The 20,836-nt window shown below is 37.5% G+C and overlaps 1 protein-coding gene and 1 long non-coding RNA gene across 3 annotated transcripts; one reads left to right on the top strand and one right to left on the bottom strand.

Annotated features, from left to right (window-relative positions):
• Positions 1 to 14: 14 nt before the first annotated feature.
• LOC148645910 (tripartite motif-containing protein 5-like) lies at positions 15 to 18,461 on the bottom strand. 2 transcript variants are annotated; one of them, XR_015927901.1, is made up of 5 exons: positions 18,015 to 18,461; positions 8,642 to 8,737; positions 8,311 to 8,448; positions 7,028 to 7,266; positions 15 to 753 (listed from the first exon to the last, which is right to left on the bottom strand). XR_015927901.1 is itself a non-coding variant. In XM_088609846.1 (4 exons), exons 1-4 carry the CDS (start codon positions 18,459 to 18,461, stop codon positions 679 to 681), a joined length of 756 nt encoding a protein of 251 aa, XP_088465972.1. In that variant the 3' UTR covers positions 15 to 678. The 2 variants fall into 2 exon arrangements, 1 of the variants encoding a protein (XP_088465972.1); XM_088609846.1 differs by lacking the exon at positions 7,028 to 7,266.
• On the top strand, positions 4,178 to 18,857 carry LOC148645909 (uncharacterized). The gene is made up of 2 exons (XR_015927905.1): positions 4,178 to 5,946; positions 18,001 to 18,857. It is a non-coding gene; the product is annotated as an uncharacterized LOC148645909 (long non-coding RNA).
• Positions 18,858 to 20,836: the final 1,979 nt, after the last annotated feature.

The raw sequence follows: 20,836 nt of genomic DNA, 5'->3' as shown, positions 1-20,836 counted from the left end.
AAGCTACATGGGAGTGACTTAAGAAAATGGTAATCTTTAATTAGCATTGGAAATTTAAAATTACATTTGATGTAAATAAGGATGCATAATTTTGTAACTTCACAATATGACACTATGGGAAGGGCATTTCGCAAGGCAGTATGTGTGCCAGTGTGAAGTCTGTTTGGGTCCTGTTTCTATATTTAGACAAAAATTGTGGCAGTACATGGCAAGCTAGGAAAGACATTGTTCACTGGGAAGAGTTTGTTGCCTGTGCTAACTTTTAAAATAAAAAAATATAAGGATAGTTAGTTGTAGCAATGTATAGGGGAAAGAGCACTTAAGATGCCATTGATGACAGCATAGAAACATTTTAAGACACAGGGACTAATATGTTTAGGGAAGAGAAAGAGAAATGGGTCGGCAGAAACTGTGTAAATTTCAGGCTCTTCATTTCAGAAATACATTCTTTAGAAAATGAGCCTCTGGTTCAGATGAGAATTTCAGTACTATATTGTACTGGATGATTCTGATTGTGCACAATGATTAACTGCAATGTGCTGTACTGTGTGTCTATATTGTACTGTGGACCTGAGCTTTGAGTGCATCTGTACTGCACATAAATGTCCATAATGAGAAGGTAGTTGACAACTGGAAATCCAAGCTAGGACTACATTCTTCTTTCTTGGCTCATCCAGGTCATCTCATGCCAGAGGCAGCGGCAGCCTCACAATTCAGCTCACTCAGAACAGCAAAACCTGTGTCGCTCCACCACTGGGGGAAAATGGGGAAAAATAAGATAATCATTTTATATAGATTATAAAACTTTGTCATAAACAAGACGGAAGTTCAAAACTACTGCACCCCTCCTTTGGCACCATGGATTACAATGGTAGAGAGATCCACAGAAATTATTTCAAGACAGAAGAAAATCCAGTGATATTGGTCAGAGCAATGCAGACACATCCATTGTGGCACAAAGATCTATTCTATAAGTAGTGAAACCAAATCAGTTTGCTGTGTTGAGAGTTCCAGATCTGAATTATGGTTTCAAATAAATACTCAGGGAGTAAGGAATATCCTTGCTTAATATAGAAAAGCAGAAAATGACTGTTACACTAACATTTACAGGGGGCTAAATAGTCTGTAAGGAAAATTAAACTAAGAATTTTATGGTTACCATTTTTGGAAGTCTGATTCTTTGTTTATCTATATCTTTCATTTCTTATACCAAATTATGAAAGCTTGTATGTAAGTTCTAATGGAAAAAAATGGTAAGCTAGCATTTACTGCTATGGCATAGAAATGAAAAAGGAACACAGAATATCAGCATATACAGTGCCTTCCTTATGAAAAGAGAAGAGTCAGAAAATTGATTTTCATTATTTACCAAGATTTACTATAATAATCATTATAGAAAAAAACATGAGTTTTTAACTAATGAATAAGGATAAAAGGCCAAAAGAAATCAAACATAATCAAAAGAAATCAAACATACTGTTAAGGAAATACAGTATATTCACAGATTAATTCTGAAAAAAGGGAAAACTCAATTATAACCTAAACAGCAATTAGGCCTAACAAATTCAACAATCTTCAGTGTACTAAAGAAGGATGCAAACACGGGTTACCAAGCAGGCAAGATTTGGTCTGCCAAGGAAAATATTTGCAATTCATGCCAGAAAAAATATTACAGTCAAGGAAAACCATAAAATATGCTTGTGACATTTCCAGAATATTAGTCAAATATTTTATACTAATGAATTAAGGAAACCAATATCTTGCCCCTGAAATCCAAAAGGATATCTATTGCGCACAAACACCTTTTTACTATAGATGGATAACATACAGATGCAGCCACTCAGAATGCACAGTAATTTTTCTAATTACCTCAAACGTAACATGGTACGATGCATTATGTAATCCACTGGACAAAGATGATCGATAGGTGGCACTTGTGGTGCATTAGACCTTGTGCTGTCTGCTGTGCATGTTTAAGTCCAGTTAATATGGAATTTTACAACTAAAGGGAAATTTTGGTGGCGGAAAATAAAAACAAGTTTAATGTAATATATGGTTTATTCCATGCTGAAAAGAGAAGAAAGAAAACAGAACCTTTCAGCTGTGGATCCTTCTTCGGATGTGACACACCCGAAGGTGAGAAGAAGGCTCCACAGCCGAAACGTTCTGTTTTCTTTCTTCTCTTTTCATCCTGGAATAAACCTATTACTTGTTCCTTTGCAGCCTATGCATGCTGACGCCGCTACCCACCTGAACTAATGTAATATATACCTAAATTACATGCAGTAGATGGTAGTGGTAGCTACTGTAAATATAAAAAATACACAACAGTATTCTGTTTTCTTCACAAACATTTTATCCAACAAAGTCTTAAACTCAGTAACTTACAATGGGTATTTTGGAAAAGTTGTAATGTGCTTGTTCTAAATATGAAAAGTTGATATACTCTACCTCATTGAAAGATATTATGTTTTATCCTTTTCTAAGAAGACCTAATTAGACTGTACCTGATATTATTATAACAAAATAAGTTGTACTGATTGAATACCACTTTATAGGGAATATTAATATGGAATTGTGTAACTAAAGAAATTTTGGCAGCTAAAACTATCACTATGACATTTGTTTTTAAAAACATATATTATCCTTACAGTGGTAGTAGACAATGAAATGCTCATAGACTGTGGGGCTCTGTGCCCAAGCAGCAGTTTAGCACAGGGGTTAAGACAGCTCCCTCCTACTCTGAGGTACACTGTTCAAATCTTATTCGGAGCATTCCTTTTGGTTTGTTTTTTACATAGCCAGATGTACATAAATTAGTTTATTATTTAGCTTGTTGGGAACGTCTCTTGCCTCTTTCAGGCTTACATCCACATTGAAAAAAATTATATTTTGTCAATGCAAATTTCAGCCGTGAGTAATCAGAAAACAATTTAACTTTAAATTTTGATTATAAAATATATTTAACACTTACTGTAGTGGCTTTAAAATCATGCTGCATTTGCTGTGTATACCATATATTTATATACCGATTATATCATACTACAGTTGGTTACTGCACAGTATCATACAGTATATTGTAAGCAAGTTAAACAAATAGGGAAGAAGGGTTATTTTTTCAATTGCCGGGGACTAAAGAACACAACCAACATGTTGAAACCATACTATGACAGTGAAGACAACATGTTATACCTTCAAGTGAGCCAGTTACTGTCTGTTGTTTACTGATGTACTCTGTGGAGATGCTCACAGTCTTGTTACTGCATGTGAAATATTTTAGACCAAAGTGCTCAAGATCCTGACTGATTTTACTTTCTATTTGCCTCATTTAACTGAAATGGACAAAGAAGACGTCATTTAATTTATTGAAAGGTCCTCTGTTTTATTATTGGACACACCGACTCAAACTTGTATCGTACAGCTATATGGATGTAGGCAATGCCCCCCCAATTAAACAATGTACTTATCGCTAAACTAGAACTGTTGCGGAAGGCGATGCACTTTACATTATTTGCCAGAGCACAGTTTAGATCAAGCAAGCAAGTCCGTGAAGTTCCCCTTGTTTATTGGTACCAAATCATGAGGGGATGTCATGGTTCTGTACAAATTTCAGAAAAGTGAACACTGAAACTCCACCAGAAATCGTATTTCTACTGTATAACTAATGAAGGACTGATGGCTGTTCCCTTATGTTACAGGGTTATTCCCTGGGAAAAGAGTTATGGAGGAGACAAGTTGTATCTCGTCTCTTTTCCCTTTAGATTGGAATTAACCTTTACATATTCTATTGCAGCCCCACATTCAAATGTCTTTAAGAAATATTTTGTTTGTTACAAAGGAGGGGGGTGTTACATCCCACTGTGGAATGTGGAATAAACTGTTTTGCTTGGGGGACGGGGATGAATTTTCAGTCTCCTGCTCTCTTCCTCATTGTTTATCATATTTTAATATAAAGAAATTGCCAATCAATTGGCCTGTTTTATAAAAACACTAGTTTTTCCTTAGTGCATGTACTACTTTTGTGTCACATGCGCAAATGGTATGAAATCATATTCAAGATATGCCTAACAATAGCGTACAATTAACTAAGGGTATAAGGGTAAATATACTGTACAGTTAATACAGAATGATGCCTTATGGTTGTAAAGCCACTGCAATATATTCATTTGTACTGCACCATAGTGGACCTTGGTCACAGCGGCCTATTTTACAAACTAGAACACACAGGCCTCCACCCCCAGCAGAGCACATGCCATCTCTGTGTACACAGGCTCAGGACACGCCATCCCGGCCTCTCTGCTCGCCACTGTCCAGAAACTGGGCGATGCTGTTCCCGGTTGTCTCTCTCTCCTCAGGAAGCACCATCTACCTGGACAGCACAGCAGAATGCACAGATGCCAGTGCCACGTACGTTTGTCCCAGATAACTCCACATCTTGCACATCAGTGAAGAGAAGGAGGAGAAATTGTATTTGCGGTGCATTGGCATAAATGGGAGAGCAAGAGCCGGCTCTTATCCCGCTCTCTGTTTCAGAACTTAGTGACTTTTAAAACTTTCCAGGGGTGGACCACATCTGTAAATTTCGATTGGTCCAGAGGCAAAAGGGCCTTATCTCGTATTCTCCAGGAAAGCATTCATAAAGCTTACATTATCTGAATGAAAAAGAGTATGTGACTAGATAAACTAAATGCTTTGAACAAAGAGGTGCTCGTTTCCTCTGTTTTATTAATCTGTGCAGCAATCAAATGATTTGATTAAACAAGGAAGCTTGACGTTATATATGCCCCGGGCACCTAGCACATTACAGCTGTTCAAGAAGGCCACTAATTTTTCAACAACAACAATAATATAATCAAATTCTTATACTCCTTCACTTGTAGTACATTTTGACAAGGTTGTTTTAACTACAGTACATTTTGCTGTCAATTCTGTTGCAATAGACTATGAAACGCACATAGTTTACAATGTAGGGCACTGTGACCATGGTACAGAAATAAATATATTTCACAGGTACTGTACTGTAGTGGCTTTAAAACCATATGGTATCATTCTGTATTTACTATACATATAGCATATTTATATAGGATACCCTCAGTTAATTATACGCTATCAATTCAGCGTGAGGGATGATTAGATTTTCCAGATTGGGACCCTCAACTGATGTGGATGGATCAGAATAATCCATTTTCAGTAATGCCTGTTGCAGTCAGAAGTATGACTGTTTGATCTGTTTTATTTTAAATTGCTCTTTAATTTAAGACCAAGCAAGTGATATCTACGGACATCCCTTGTTTCTTGAAGTTTAATGCAGTTGATTATGTTTTCTGTTCAGTATAACCATGTGATTTCTTCATTTAATGTTTGTAGAATGGCAAAACGTGTTCATGGTAAGCAGGATATATAGGAACCATTTGAAGGATATATAGGAACAAATTTATGGTATTCTTGCTCAGTTTCTTGAAACTGCAGCTTACAAAAGTCCTTCCTTGTATTCCTTGCTAAGTAGTGGCCCCAAATTTATGGGTGTTGGTACTGTAAATGCCATGTCTGTGCAATTCTTATCTCTCCCTAAGACAGTGGTTCAAAGTTCTTGTAGACTTTGTAGAGCCACAAGGAATAACAAATTCCACATTATTCAGATATGCAGGCATGGAGACTTATCTGTTACCAAGAACTGAGTACAAACACACCCTAACATCAAATAGTATGACTTAAAGTTTCAACATATAGATAAACTGTTCATTAGTTACAGGTAATTATAAAATAACCCTTTTTAAATTAAAGAATTCTGTGAAGAATTCAATGATCATGAAACCATCACCTATAAGAAATCATGCAGATACACTCCAATTAAAAAAAAAAGTTTAAATTCTGTTTTTGGACTGCACAGTTTTGTACAACCAGCAGGCAGTGCAGTGAATGGATAACCTGGCATATGGAAGCCCAGTAAGTCTTTGGACTCCTCACTACTGTACAGTATGTTATATGGTATTGTGCAGTAATCAACTGCAGTATGATATAATCTGTATGTGTGAAATATTTTTCATTATCAAAATTTAAAGTTAAATTGTTTGCTGTTTACTTGTTGCTGAAATTTGCATTAAGACCAAATATAAATTATCTCAATGCAGATGTAAACCTGAAAGAAGCACAAGCTATAGTGTAAAAAAACATTTTTTATATGTCCAAGTGAGTAATTGTGTTTTTATCAAATAGCCATACTTTCTTTTTTAAAATTAATATGTAAAATAATGTAATACACAGTTTTAAATGAATAAAAGTCTAGTAGACAACTTAAATTCTATAATTGGAAAAATATTGTCTCAAGGGGCTCAGCATTGACCAGGATTTGAAACCAGGCATTTTCTGGCAACAGTCCAAATGCATCTTTATGCCATGTTAAGCTTTCATTGCTTCACCTGCTAGTTGTACAAAAAGCGCATTGTGGTTTGTTGCACTGAGGTGTCTGCACTGCAAATTGCTGCATTATCCAGCACACATTCTAAATGGCTGGATCTGTACAGTACATTAAGTATACAACAGAATGGAGACGCACTGTCAGTAAAGAGCCAGAAAAAATTCATTTCAGGGACAAGAAAATACTATTTTTTAAAGCTACCTTCTAGAATATGAACCCAGTTATCAGTTTAAAGTGAAAGTGAAAGAGGAATGACATCTAAGTAGATTATGATTATGGAAAATCAGAGCATAGGCATGCACTGATTTTGTGCAATGAAATGAAAGATTTGGAGTCTTTCCATTAAATGCCTTGTTACAAAAACAGCCTAGAATATCTAAGAGCAGTAAATTAGATCTTTAAGAATAAAACCAGATTTTCTTCATGTTGACACATATGCATAAATCTCAGGATTAAGCCGGGTAGCCAGTGATTTCAAAAGAATGCAGTGAATTCAAATTAAATTAAAATATATGTAAGATAAATGAACATAAAAGTACTGCAAAATAGATTTGGCCATTTTGCCCAACTTGTTTGTTCCCTTTCAACCACCATTTGATCATTTTTGACCTCAACTTGTAGAACAGACTGGCGACTTGTTCCACTTGTTCCGGGCAGCTCTGTGGCTAAGGATCTGTGCCTGTGGTTGGATGGTTGCCGGTGCCAGCAGAGGAATCCTACTCTGTTGGGCTCCTGAGCAAGGTCCTTAACCCCAGCTGCACCAGGAGTGCTGTATAAATGGCTGACCCTGTGCTCGAACCCCAAGCTTCTCTCCCTCTCTGTGTGTCTTGTGGAGAGTAAGCTGGGGTCTGCGAAAAGAAATTCCTAATATAAGAAATTGTATATGGACAATCACGTGACCTTAATACCTTTATCTCTCTTTACTTGTTTCACAATTGTGTCCTTATTTCAGAACTAAGTGAAGGGTTGCTTGCCATTTGAGCTACCATGGCTCCAACATACTGTACAAGACATTACATTAGCTCTTTCTAAGACTACTGTCTAGCTCCTGACCGGAAAGTCCTGGGTTCAATCCCAGGAAGATACATCACTTGCCCTAATTCCTTCCAGACTCTTTTGTAACAATAACAAACATTAGTTTGATGTATTGCCCTTGTCCTTGCTTTTCAGATATTTCTAGCAAGTTAAACAAGATCTTCATGTCTTCAGCTAGCACTTGGTTTATTCTTCACTCACTATGGGGGCCTACTTTTCTCATCCTATGGCCAGAAGGTTGGCTGATAGCCAATGTGGGTTAAGCCAAATTTCATTGTACCTAAGTCCAATAAACCTTAAATGCTGTGATTCTGGTGGGCCAGTAGAAGGCATTATTTAATCTCTATGAGAAATTCCAAGGTGATACCTCAGTATGATGACTTCTGACTGTACTTTAAGAGCTCCCGTCTTTTGGCTGAGGAATTGATCCAAGGTCCTAACTGCTATGTATTATTTCAGATCCTGGGGCACTTTTTATAACAACAGACTTATTAAATGTATTGCATAATCTGGCCTTCCTTGAAGTTATCCATTAACTCAGTTTCTCACTTTTTTACCTGATCTGCTGTATGAAAAAATGAAACCCAAAAATAAAAACTGAAATTCTGTTATTTAACCTCATTAACCCTATTTGACCTCTTTGGCAGTAATATTTATAGCTGAAATACATAATTTCATCAGTAGACAACATAGATGACAAATTTCACTTTCGTTTCACTACTAATGCTTTTCACTGTAGTTTTACAGGTAAATAATGTTTAAAGTTGACAAATCAGAAATAGTACATACAGCTTGCAATAGGAAATTACTTGTACAAAACACTCTGAGTGTCCCATTAAGGGTCTGTCTCTGAGTACCTGCAAAAAGGACCGCGGTTCACTGATCTCCATCCCAGTCAGCAGGGTCTTCACTCTGACTCTCTGCTCCTCTAGTTCCTTCTTCATCATCCTGAGGGTCTTTCTTTCATCTTCCAGTATTCTTCTGCAGTTCCATATCTAGTATATATATAGACCATTATTGCAGACAATGAATTGTACTGTACTGTCTAGTACAGACCTGACCTCTTCTGCAATGCATTCAAATACCTGGAGAACAGATAAGCTAATAATGATACTAGAACAGAACATGAGTGGTGTAGTGTATGACAGGAGGATCAGCACTGTTTGAAGAAAATTAAACCATACTCACTCTCAGATTGTTGCATATAGCTTCCTGTTCTTCACATCTCTTCTCCATGACTTTGGTAGTGTCCATCACGATGTCCAGTGAACTGTGCACTTCCACCTTTTTCAGGCAACACAAGATTACAAGGAGTAATGATGGAAATACATAGGGAGCTAATTTGAATCAAGCATGTTAGACCTGACCCAGAAAATGTATTGTTCATTTAACTTACAGATGCAGCCATTCACAGACACGTACCACGGGTAATTGGCTTCGTCATCGTGCGTCATACCGCAGTACGTGATTGGTTGACTGACAGGGGCACTCGTGGTGCGTTGGTCGGTCGTAGAAAGATTGAAATGTCTTTACTGTGCCCGTTTTAGTATTGAATATTTATATGGAATTTTACTACTGAAGGGAAATCTTAGTAGCTGAGCATAAAAAGAATAGGAGCATAACGTGTGTTAAGGCCATAAATTATTTTAATTTTGTAACATAAACATACAGTATTACAGTCTCGGTACTTTAAAGAAAGAATACACACCAGTATTCCATTTCTCCCTAAATATTTTAAGCATCAATGTCTTTAACATGTGAAATATCGTGTAAAAAAGTGGTAGTTTTAAGCTTTTCTGCAAATATAATTTGGAATCGCGTATGTAAAGAAATTAATAATGATATAATTATATTCATGTAGTACAACACAATAGTACATGCTGTACAATGTCTGTTGATACTGTTTGTGTAGGGCTGTTTCACTATGCCTCCCGCGACCTTGCAGGTGGTACTGAGGTATACGTTCCTGACTTCTGAACCACAGGTTGGGTGTTCAAATCCAGCCTGCGCCATGACTTTTCTTTTAACAAACATTTCTTAAAAAAAATAAAATAGCAATATTATGGACAATTAATTTACTTTTTATATTTCTAAATATCACAACATGTTGAATTTAAGTCATTTTTAATAACCTTCTGACAACGGTCCCTGCTTCTGCTTCCTGCTTCTATCGTGTGGGGGGGGGGGATCCCTTCAGATTTAAAAGGTTATTAATCATATCTTCAGTGTCGCATCTTCCCAGTGTAGCTGATCTTTTGCTGCCTGGGTAAACTATCACAAAGCTTTAGATAACTTAACATTTCTATTATCAACAAATTGTAAATACGACATTTACATTGGCATTATTAATTTTTCACATGAGTGTATGGAGGATTGTCAGCTGTCACTGAGAGCAGACCCCCCCCTCTTAGGCTGCGCCAATGATCTTTTAAATTTTTATAGCAAAATGGAGGCTGTACAGTATGCGTTACAATATAAACATTTATATTGATTTAAATCGCATTTTGATTTAAATAGCAAATGCGTGTTTAATTAAATGTATTTTTTGATTCACAATCAGAAAAATGCAACATAAATTGTTATTTTTGTCTTCTAAGTATCTTAATAAACTTTCAGCATAGCTTTCTTCCCGTTTAGCTTTATTTTTCTTGGGATTTTGGGATCAAACGTGGAAAGATTAGATTGTAATCATTTTTATTTTTTAAATACATTTTAGAAAAGTGTAATCTATACTAAAAATCTGTATTTATTTAATAGCACTCGATACTTATATTAATGGAGTTTAGTTGATACTGTTTAAACTTTTATTTTAAATTGTATTACAGCATTGTACACATGCTTAAAAGAGAAGAGAGAAAACGCAAGCCTTCTTCAGGTGTGAGGGTTTCTGCTCAGAATGAAACGCTAAAATGTAATGTAGGCTCTGAATGGGTTCAATTATGATTTGGGCTTGATTGATGTCGCTGCCTTTCATCTAAAATCCTGCTTGAATCCTTCTAAACTAAAAATGAGACACAAGAAGAGAAGAGGCTCTGGTGAAATTTCTCTTTTTTTAATTTCTTTTATTCTTGGAAAAACATCTTACCCGCTGCAATCCGGGCACAGAAGGATTAAAAAAAGTGAGACTGGCAGGGGGGAGGGTGAGTTCTAAATAAAGAGGTATCCAGGTAACAGTGAAATGGGTGGATAGTCTGGGGAGATCGCCCATTTTCCATGTAAATAGTTCCCTGGTTCCACACCCCCTTGGTGTTTCTCTCTCTCGAGCTGGCGGGCTTGTCTTCTCTCTCTCTCTCGTCTGGGCACGGGAGTGCTGCTGGAAGGTGTTGACGGAAACACCTGATCATCAGCTCGAAAGATTTCAGCGCTTTGTGTATATTCTAATGGCAGTGGGGGCAGGGTGTGTGGGAACAGGTTTGGTTGAAATTGCATTGGGGATCTATGTTCTTCACACCTGAAACATTTTCTCTGAAAGCATTTTCTTCCCAGTTTAGCCGATCTTGTTACAGCATGTTACAGTTTACTATTATTAACCTATTCATTTTAAGTGCTTAATGCCATTTTTTGACCATGCACAAATATTCTTATGTCCATATCTTCGCAAGGGAATCAGTGCGAATTGGAATACTGATTAAATGACCGCGGGCACTTTCCACCCCCTCTGACAGCAGGAACATTCCTATTCTTAGCACAGCAACTTATTACAATAAAGGGTGTTCAAACCGTGTTTTTTTACACAGTGACACGGCGTTGCGTTGTGAATCTGTTTTTCCGTATTTACAGAGAAAGTCAAATACAGTGTTACTACCTGCTATATAGATACATATTTTAAGATATTTAGACCCCTTAAATATATATCATTATTAATAATAATGATAATAATGATAATCGGCCAGTGAAAGCTCTGTTACATAACCCAGGATTTTACACTATATTCCCCATTATAAAACGGATAATTCCGATCCTGAAGTCTGATTGCCTGACATACATTCGAAGAAGTCTTATATTTTCTAATATAGGCACATCCCGTAATTTTGACTTCACTGTGTGATGAAGAAATTTTAAAGACTACTTCTTAACGTAGATAAAAAAGCTTGGATTCCCATGGACAGTATCTTATACACATATCTTTTTCTGTTGTCTTTGTTGATCTCTTTGAGGATCCTTGTGATATTTTGAGCTCTCGTTGAATGATAGAAGTGTCGCAGTTTAAATCATTTTCGTTGTTAGAAATTATGAAACGCTCTGTTAAAAGCAAGGGAGTTTTTATATCTGTTATTGTAAAAGAAAATGCCCGACGAACTAGTGATTGAATAGTTTTTCAGTGCTTGTACAATCGATGGAAATGTTCAAATAAATGTGCAAAAGAAATAAACAAAAAAGTAAGTTATTCCTTTTTCATATTGGCTAGTAATACTTTGAGTTTTACTGGTGGAGCTCATACGGTTGTGTCTGGATATCTTGGTCAAATATTCGGCTAGTGTGTATTGTCTGTTTAGGGTTCTGTAGCATTCCACATGGCTGGGCAGCTAATTCCCCCCTCCCGCCCCTCTCTGTGTACAGTAGAGCCTCCTGTCCTGGTAGGACACCTGGCTGGACAGGTGGCTCTACTGTACACAGAGAGGGGTAGGAGGGGGAAACATGCTGCCCAGCCGTGTGGTTGAAGCTGATACCCTGGATTCTCTCCAGACACAGGTGTATGAGCTCCACCAGTCAGGACAGGAGGCTCTACTGTAAATAGAGAGGGGCAGGAGGGGGGAACAAGCTGCCCAGCCGTGTGGAATGCTACAGAACCCTAAACAGACAATACACACTAGCCGAATATTTGACCAAGATATCCGGACACAGCTGGATGAGCTCCAACAGTCAGGACAGGCAAATAAGATACACTCTACAGACATTCACACCAGTGACATATCATAAAACATTTGCACATATTGTTAAATTATTACTTGTTTTTCAGGAAGTTAAAAAAACACTTGAATTAGTTATCCAGTCTCTCGATATAAAATTATTTTTCAAGCAATATAACTAACGTCAGGCAATGTTTTTTTTGGGATAACAAGTGGTCTCAAAGTCACCGAGCTCACAGAGCTTCAACAACAGATGACAACTTCCTTAGTCCTTCCTTAGTCTTCCTTCAATTGTTAGACGGGGTGGGGGGCACTCGGGAATGTGAGTTATGCGAGTTAGATTATGAATAAATAAAAACATTTTATTAAAAACACGTTTGCATTTGTTTGGGTTAAATATTATGTATTTTTCATTTATAAGATATAATGATGTGTTCCTGCTTACACATTGCAGCTTTTCAGCTAAATATACAGTATTATCGCATATGCCTGAAATTGGAGCTGCTCGCCGCGCGGTGAATAGCGACTAATAAGCTGTGAAAACATTTGTCTGTCTTTCTGTGGGGGGGAGGGAATCTGATCTGATCTGCAATCACTGGAAGACTCGCCCCCTTCTACTTTGAAAATACCTGTGAAACCGGTTTAATTCGTCACAGCCAGCACTCCCGCAGAGAGCGATGAAAACCGTGCTGCACCACTCCTATTTGGCATTTTAGTTATGGAGGCGGAAAGACGCACCCCCCACCTCTGGGTGCCTGACTTGTCATTTAGTTTGACAGTAAATGTTTATATTGTAACGCATACTGTACAGCCTCCTTCTTCTTCTTCTTCTTCTTCTTCTTTTTCACAGCCTTAGTCCCAGACTGTCCTGGGGTCAGCTGCTTTGGTTGCTCTTCTCCATTTGTCTCTGTTGAGCACATCTTCCTCACTCACTTCACATACCTCCATATCTTTTCTCACACAATCTATCCATCTCTTTCTAGGCCTGCCTCTTCCTCTGTTACCTTCCACCTCAAATTCCATTACCCTCTTTGTTACTTCCTCAACGTCCCTCCTCATGATATGTCCATACCACCGTAACCTCGCCTCTCGCATCTTCTCAACCACATCCACCACCCTACATCGTCTACGGATTTCTTCATTTCTGATCTTATCCTTCATTGAAATCTGCAGAATCCATCTCAACATCCTCATTTCAGTTCTTCTCATCAAGTTCTCTTCCCTCTTTCCAACTGCCAAGCATTCAGCTCCATATAGTAGTACAGGTCTAATCACAGTCTTGTACATTTTGCACTTTAACTTTCTGGGAATTTTCCTGTCACAGATTATTCCAGTTATTTCTCTCCACTTGTTCCATACAGCTTTCACTCTTTGTTTTACTGCCTCCAGTGTTTCTCCTCCCTTTACCAGTTTTGATCCAAGGTATTTAAAGTCATCAACTTGTTTCAGTTTTCCTCCATTTGTCTCCTCAACATTGGTCATAGTATCTCCTCTTCTCTCCATTACCATTATTTCAGATTTTTCTGCATTCATTTTCAGTCCACCCTTTTCCAGACTCCTCTGCCATTTGAACACTTTCTCCTGTAGTTCTACTTCTGAGTCTGCCATCAGTGCCACATCATCAGCAAAGATGAGTTCCCAAGGCACTTCTGTTCTTACCTCCTCTGTCAGTGTGTCAATAATGTTTATGAAAAGGAAAGGACTTAGTGCTGATCCTTGGTGTACTCCAACTCTGATTTCAAACTCTTTTGTCTCTCCCTGTTGTGTTATCATCTTCGTAGTTGCATCTCTATAGGTTGCTTGAACATGCTTAATGGTACTCCTTTCTTCCTCAAGCACCAATACACCACCTCTCTGGGCACACGGTCATATGCCTTCTCCAAGTCCAGAAAGGCCACATACAGCTTTTTCCCTTTCTCTAGTGTCTTCTCCTGTAGCTGTCTCATCACAAAAATGGCATCTGTTGTGCTTTTCCCCGCTGAGAATCCAAATTGTGAGTTGTGGATCCTGATTATCTTCCTGAGTCTCTTGTCCAGAATTTTTTCCAGGATTTTCAATCCATGTTCCAGAAGTTTTATTCCTCTATAGTTTTTACACTCCATTGGGTCTCCTTTCTCCTTGTAGATGGTAACCATACTGCTTTTTGTCCATTCTTCTGGAATTCTCTCTTCCTTTGCAATATTGTTTAGCAATCTCGTCAGCCACTGAATCCCCTCTTCATCGAGGTTCTTAAAGTGTTCTGCTGCTATTCCTGATGGTCCAGTTGCTTTGCCCACTTTCATCTCTTTGATAGCTTCTGTCACTTCCCTCCATTTCTCTATAAAAATCTAAAAGATTGTTTGCGCAGCCTAAGAGGGGGGGTCTGCTCTCAGGACAACTGACAATCCTCCATACACTCAAGTGAAAAATTAATAACGCCAATGTAAACGTCGTATTTACAATTTACAACTATTCATTGTTATTAAAAAATGACTTAAATTCAAACATGTTGTGATATTTAGACATATAAAAAGTCAATTAATTGTCCATAATATTGCTATTTTATTTTTTCAAAGAAATGTTTGTTAAAAGAAAAGTCAGGCACCCGCTGGATTTGAACACACAATCTCTGGTTTACAAGCCGGGCACCTAGACCACAGTACCACCCACAAGGTCACATGAGGAGTGGTGAAACAGCCCTACACAAACAGTATCAACAGACATTATACAGCGTGTACTATTCTTGTGTTGTGGTACATTAATATAATTATATAGTTATTAATTTCATTAGATACGCAATTCCATATTATATTCCCTATTAATCAAATTCTAAAAGTATGCTTGTTGACGGTATCGAGCATATTCGCAGAAAAGCTTAAAACTACCACTTTTTATACACGTTATTTCACGTTAGTTAAAGACTTAGATGCTTAAAATGTTTAGGGAGAAATGGAATATTGGTGTGTATTTTTTCTTTAAAGTATTGAGACCAGCCATACTGTATAGAGTTTACATACTGTAATACTGTATGTTTATGTTTCAAAATTAATATCGTTTATGGCCTTCACACGCGTTATGCTCCTATTCTTTTTATGCTCAGCTACTAAGATTTCCCTTCAGTGGTAAAATTCCATATAAATATTCAATACTAAAACTGGCACAGTAAAGACATTAAATATACATATACATACTATATACAGTACAGTTTGTATACAGTAATATGTTTATGTTCCTAAATCAATCTCTTTTATAAGCATGTGAAAGGCATGGTGAATTGGAGATTCTCAAAAATTACTGTACTCTGCATGATTGGAAACAAATGCCTGATTGGATCAACGAAATGTTGTGGTGTTACTTTTACAAAGACGGTCAATGAAAAAAAGAATGTGGACCAGGGTAATACTTTGAGTTTACAGCTTGTCCGAGGTCATTCATTATTAATACTATTAGTAATATCTTCGGTAAAGAATTTGATGGCGACAGCTCAAACATGAGAGGTTGAGCTTTATAATCTTTACCTTGCGATATTATGCGGTTCTATGCGAGAATTTACGGTAGACCGCGTCAAGCGCACCGCAAAATAATGCGGTATCCCCTGCTTGTTTTGAATGGCTGCATCTGTATGTCACATATCTCAGCATCGTAGTATTCCAGAATTCATGAGATAGCCACAAGTCTATAATTCAATTATGTAATTGTCTGGTATTGTAGACAATCAGAAATGTTATACGTAGAATATTAGACATTGGATCAATAAATAGAATAATGACCATTAGGAATACATTCAGCAAACAGCATTCACCCAGATAGAACACAGAGATTAAATGTATTAAATATATTCAAATAATAAAAATAAAATTGTCTGAACATAATAATAAAATGTAACAAAGACATAAGACATATAAGTCAAACTGTTGTTATGTAAGTAATTAATCAATCAGCCAGTGATAAGACTCCTGCTTTTTCCCATTCTCTACTGATAAGAAGATACCTATAACATAACACCATGCTTGATAGTCTGGGTGGTGTTAACTAAGATGCACTTGTTGGGTTGGGTTTGTGCTGGATGCAATGCTTTTCATGTAGACCAAAAAGTCCAAAATCTTGTTTAGTCTGACCACAAAATATTTTCCTGCATGGCTGCTGTATCCCCTAAATGCTTCGTGGTTTTGTTCTCGTCATGTCTGCCTTCTTCCTTTGTGAATCAACAAAGATTCTTAATGCTCACTGTAGTCGAGCAGTATTGTATGCTCGTTTGAAAAGCAATATGAGTTGGGGTTTTAACCATGATAACGTATTGGTATACTATTTAAAGTTTATGGAATATATAACTATTAAAAGTTGCTTGGTCTTTGAAAAAACATGCTAATTGGATTTTAATAATTTTTGTTTTTCATAGTGGTGATTGTCATACTTTTTATTGCTCTATCATCTTTTTTTTCTGAACTATAGACTCTAAATACTGTAGCACTTATAAATGTTGCTTTTTCATCAGGTCATAGCAGTTCTGCTCAAAATAATACTTAAAATGATTGTTAGGGAGAGAATCACCCTTCTTTTTTAAATTAGAATATAGCCACTAACCACAAGTTATTCACAACTAGCCTCATTAATAAACCATATCAGCCATGCCATGATGTGACAAAAGCTAGGGCCGGGGCAGTAGCTGGGGACTTATTAACTTTTAGTTTACATACTGTATAGTGGCCAGTGCTGTTGTCACCGTTGTTGTGTTGTCCTGCTTCTTTGTTTTTGTAGTTTCCGTTTAATTAAAGTTTTTTTTTAGCTCAAATAATAGGACAGGTGCCAATCAATAAAGATTAGCTGACACTACACGTAAGCATTGTTTCAACTGGCAACCTATATACGGTCTGTTCATTAATTAGCCTCCAGCTGATATATCTGCCTGCACCCTAGACATCACCAGGACACCCCGACTGTCTTTTTAGCTCTGGAGCTCTGACCAGGAAAGGGCAAAAATAAGGCCTTCCAGGAGAACCGAGCATGAGAGGGTGAAAAACAAGACATTACGCCACTGGCAACAGGAGAGGGCTCGAACTGTAGAGGAGGACACTGCAGAGTAAAGATCTCTTAACTTAAACACGATGATGCATGTTAATATCATCCTTTTATACACCAGGGAAACCTGGGATTTTCACATGCCTCTACGGAGTTCTGGAGGCTTCTACTCCACAGAGTAGAGCTGTTTTTTTGGGGATTTAATTTAAAGGAAAATCTAGAGGTGTGAATAAATATGACTGTTGTGTTTTCTGGAATTCATTTAATTACTTACAGCGTAACAAATATGACTTTACTCTGGGCAGTTGCATTAAAATAACAGTACATCACCTTTAAAATTGTTAATCGAAACATCAACCCATTTCTCAATTTTATTATAGAATGTTTTTATTCCAGTTTCACTATGAGTATTAATATTGAAGGCCCTGTATATAGGTACACAGTGGTATGGAGTTGTATTTAACACATTATACATTCACCTGCACTCACTGAACCTCTATCTCAGTGTAATTTCACTGTCTTATTTTGTCTAAACAGTTAGTCAATGTGAATATACAGAACATATAAGACTCTCTCCACCTCAATCTCCCAATCTCTCTGTCAGTGCAGTGCTACTGCGTACATGTTACATTTGTATACCTAAGAAGTTACCTAAAGAATGCCTTCCTGTCTCTATTCTTCCTGGTGGGTGGTATTTAGGCCTTACCCCTTACCTTGTGCCTCTCTGCTGCATCTTCTACAACCTCTAAAGTGTGCCCCCGATGTTCCACTGCCTCCACACAGGACCAGCATGCCAACACAAGGTCAGTCTGGCAGAAGAGCTCCAGTATTTTCTGGTGCCCCTGGCACAGTGCCTCTCTCTGCTGCAATATTCCACGACACGAGTTCTCAGGTGCCCTCCTCCTCACCCTGCTCCCCATCCTCTCTTCTCTCACATTCTCTGACATGTCCCTGAGATGCTGGTCGGACCAGAGGTTCATCTCCGAGATGGGGGTCCTGCACACCGGGCAGAGGGGGTCAGGGATTGTGGCAGCCCTGTGACTTTCCATGCACTCCCGGCAGAAGGAATGACAACAGGACTGCAGTGTCACAGGGTCTGTGAAGATATCCAGACACACGGCGCACATGACGTTCTCCTCCGGGTTCGATCCTGAGGCCATTCTTTCTCAAGACAAACAGCGAGGCAGTGCAGTAGCTGGCAGTGAATTCTCCTCAGATGATGTTAAATATACAGTGCAGTACTTTTACATTTACTTCCTTTAGATTGCGTGCATTTCCAGTAAAGGCTTATCTGCAGACACATGAAATACCTGTCATCACTGCATATCAGGGAATTTCCAGATCACAAGATCACAAGATCACAACAGTAGCGATAGGGACCATAAAATATCAAAGTCTCTGAATATCCTAGTGAGTAAAATATACAGAATCATCAAAAAATGGAAGGCGCATCATATCACCAACACCCTGCCTAGATGAAGCTGTCCCTCCAGTCAGAGCAGCCGTAAGATCAGGAAGGACTGTGTATTTGCAATAAAATGAAAGAACTGAAGCTTTCTTCTGCATATTGTGTCCTCATTCATTTATTGTTTTGACAAGACAGTATTTAAAGTTGTTCACCTTTGCTCAGTGGTGGTAGGATTTCCTAGAAGACTGCTGATTTGGTCCATTTCTTCATCTCGTTGACAGTGTGTTTGAATTTTGTTTTTACTGATGGAACAACGTGAATGAATATGTATACCAATCTTATTTACATCTGCTGTATGTTCAGCCTCCCCTTGATTGTCGATCGATGAATAGATGGATGAAAAACAGCAACTGCTTTTGCTAAGAGGGGAATATAGTACAGGGGATATAATGAGGGGAAAAAATACAAAAGAACACCCGTACAAAAATAATCAGTTTTTAAAACTGTGACAGGTATTTTGGGCTATAAATAGCTGCCATAAAAAAACTTCAAGCTGCATAGTGATTATTTACTGTAAGGTGCTTATGGTTACTAAAATTATTTCCACACAGGAAACAACGCATCAAATGGGTGATCAGGAGTGCCTGAAAGACAATGTGCTGTAGGTACAAAATGTTTCCAGTGTTCTGAAATACTAAACAGTATCCAAAGAAAATCAATTCAGAGATTAACCAAAATATTCTACATTAGTGATATTCTATGAAAATGGTCTTTCAAAGAAAAATAACAGTGGTTTCAATTTAAAATCTATATATTATTATGTACCTGATCATACGATTTCAGCACATTCATTAAATGTTTGTCATCTACCTTTGTACTTGATCTTTTTTTAAATATTATAACAGCCCCCTTGGTGTGTTGTAATATTTTTCAGATACAAGGGTCCAGGACAAAAAAAAACAAACAAACAGCCAGAAGGATAAAAAACACCAGTGCAGTTTATTTACACTATGTGTGAAAAAAATGCACCTCCACAAACCAAAACAATACTCAAACAAAAGCCTAACACCTTTTTGAGGTCTCGACTGGGCAGCAGCTAGTTCCCCAGGGATTTCTGGGTAATGTGGTCCAGACACGAGTTTCGTTAACCGTGCCATTACAATATGCATATAGAAATGTTAAAGGGGAACTGCAATGTTTTTTTATATTTCGAGGTTAGAAAGAATTGGCATTGATGAATGCATTTGTACACAATGTACACATAAATTTAAACATTTAAACACATAAAACCATAAATGTCCATCACAAAATAGACTACATTTCCATCTATTGTATGCGCAGCACCATATTTCTGTCATTTTTTGCAATTCAGAACGAGGCAACAAAACGTCCAGTGACGTGAAGCTGCCCTATTAAATTCCCTTCAAGCAGGCTTGTGAATACATCTCTTTCAATCCCATACACGCTAAATATTGTTCTCTACTTCAAGACAGTTTTGCCAACAAATACAACTTGCTTGTTAATTCTGCATGCGGATCACTTTGGAACATTTCTACGGTGAAATGTCTGCTGCACAACCTGTACTTATTCGCTTGTACATCGCATTACATTAGTTATTACAGTGACTAGTGAGCAGGAAGGGCCGCATCACGTCGCATTTCTTGCCAGCTCTCGACAACATGGCGAGTATCCAGTACTTTAACAAAGCTCACAATAGTGTGCTTAAGTCAAAATTGGTCAAATTTTGCTATACCTTAATTAATGTATTTTGTAACAGAGATTTAATAACCAGTCTGAGAAATTCTGACTGTAGTTCCCTTTTAATGTTTATACAGTTAATGGAACATACCACCAAATGTGACAGTTTTTTAACTGGAAGAAATAGGTATTTATTAATATTGGTCACAAATCATTCATGGTTGGTACTGATGGATTAGAACATCAAAGAAAAATCTAAGAGATTTCCATTTTGGCCAATTAATAAATGCATAATTTCAATGGATAAGGTTTCAAGTTAACCATTATCATAAAAACAAAGGATTACAATGCACCTTAGTCAGGGAACGCTGAACAGAAGAATAGTCTGTGATCTTCAGTTATACTGTATTAGATCAGGAATATAAAACG

This window comes from Lepisosteus platostomus, chromosome 17, assembly GCF_059453375.1.
Source record: "Lepisosteus platostomus isolate fLepPlt1 chromosome 17, fLepPlt1.hap1, whole genome shotgun sequence".
Taxonomy (NCBI): Eukaryota; Metazoa; Chordata; class Actinopteri; order Semionotiformes; family Lepisosteidae; genus Lepisosteus; species Lepisosteus platostomus.
This window is presented reverse-complemented; position numbering and strand designations above follow the sequence as displayed.

Excerpts from the sequence above, each read along its gene's own strand:
- LOC148645910 (XM_088609846.1), bottom strand. The coding sequence starts at position 18,461 with ATGGCCTCAGGATCGAACCCGGAGGAGAACGTCATGTGCGCCGTGTGT. Across the intron at positions 8,449-8,641 it reads CTATATGCAACAATCTGAGA|ATATGGAACTGCAGAAGAAT; the intron begins GTGAGTATGGTT and ends TATATATACTAG. Across the intron at positions 754-8,310 it reads AACCGCGGTCCTTTTTGCAG|TGGTGGAGCGACACAGGTTT; the intron begins GTACTCAGAGAC and ends ATTTTCCCCCAG.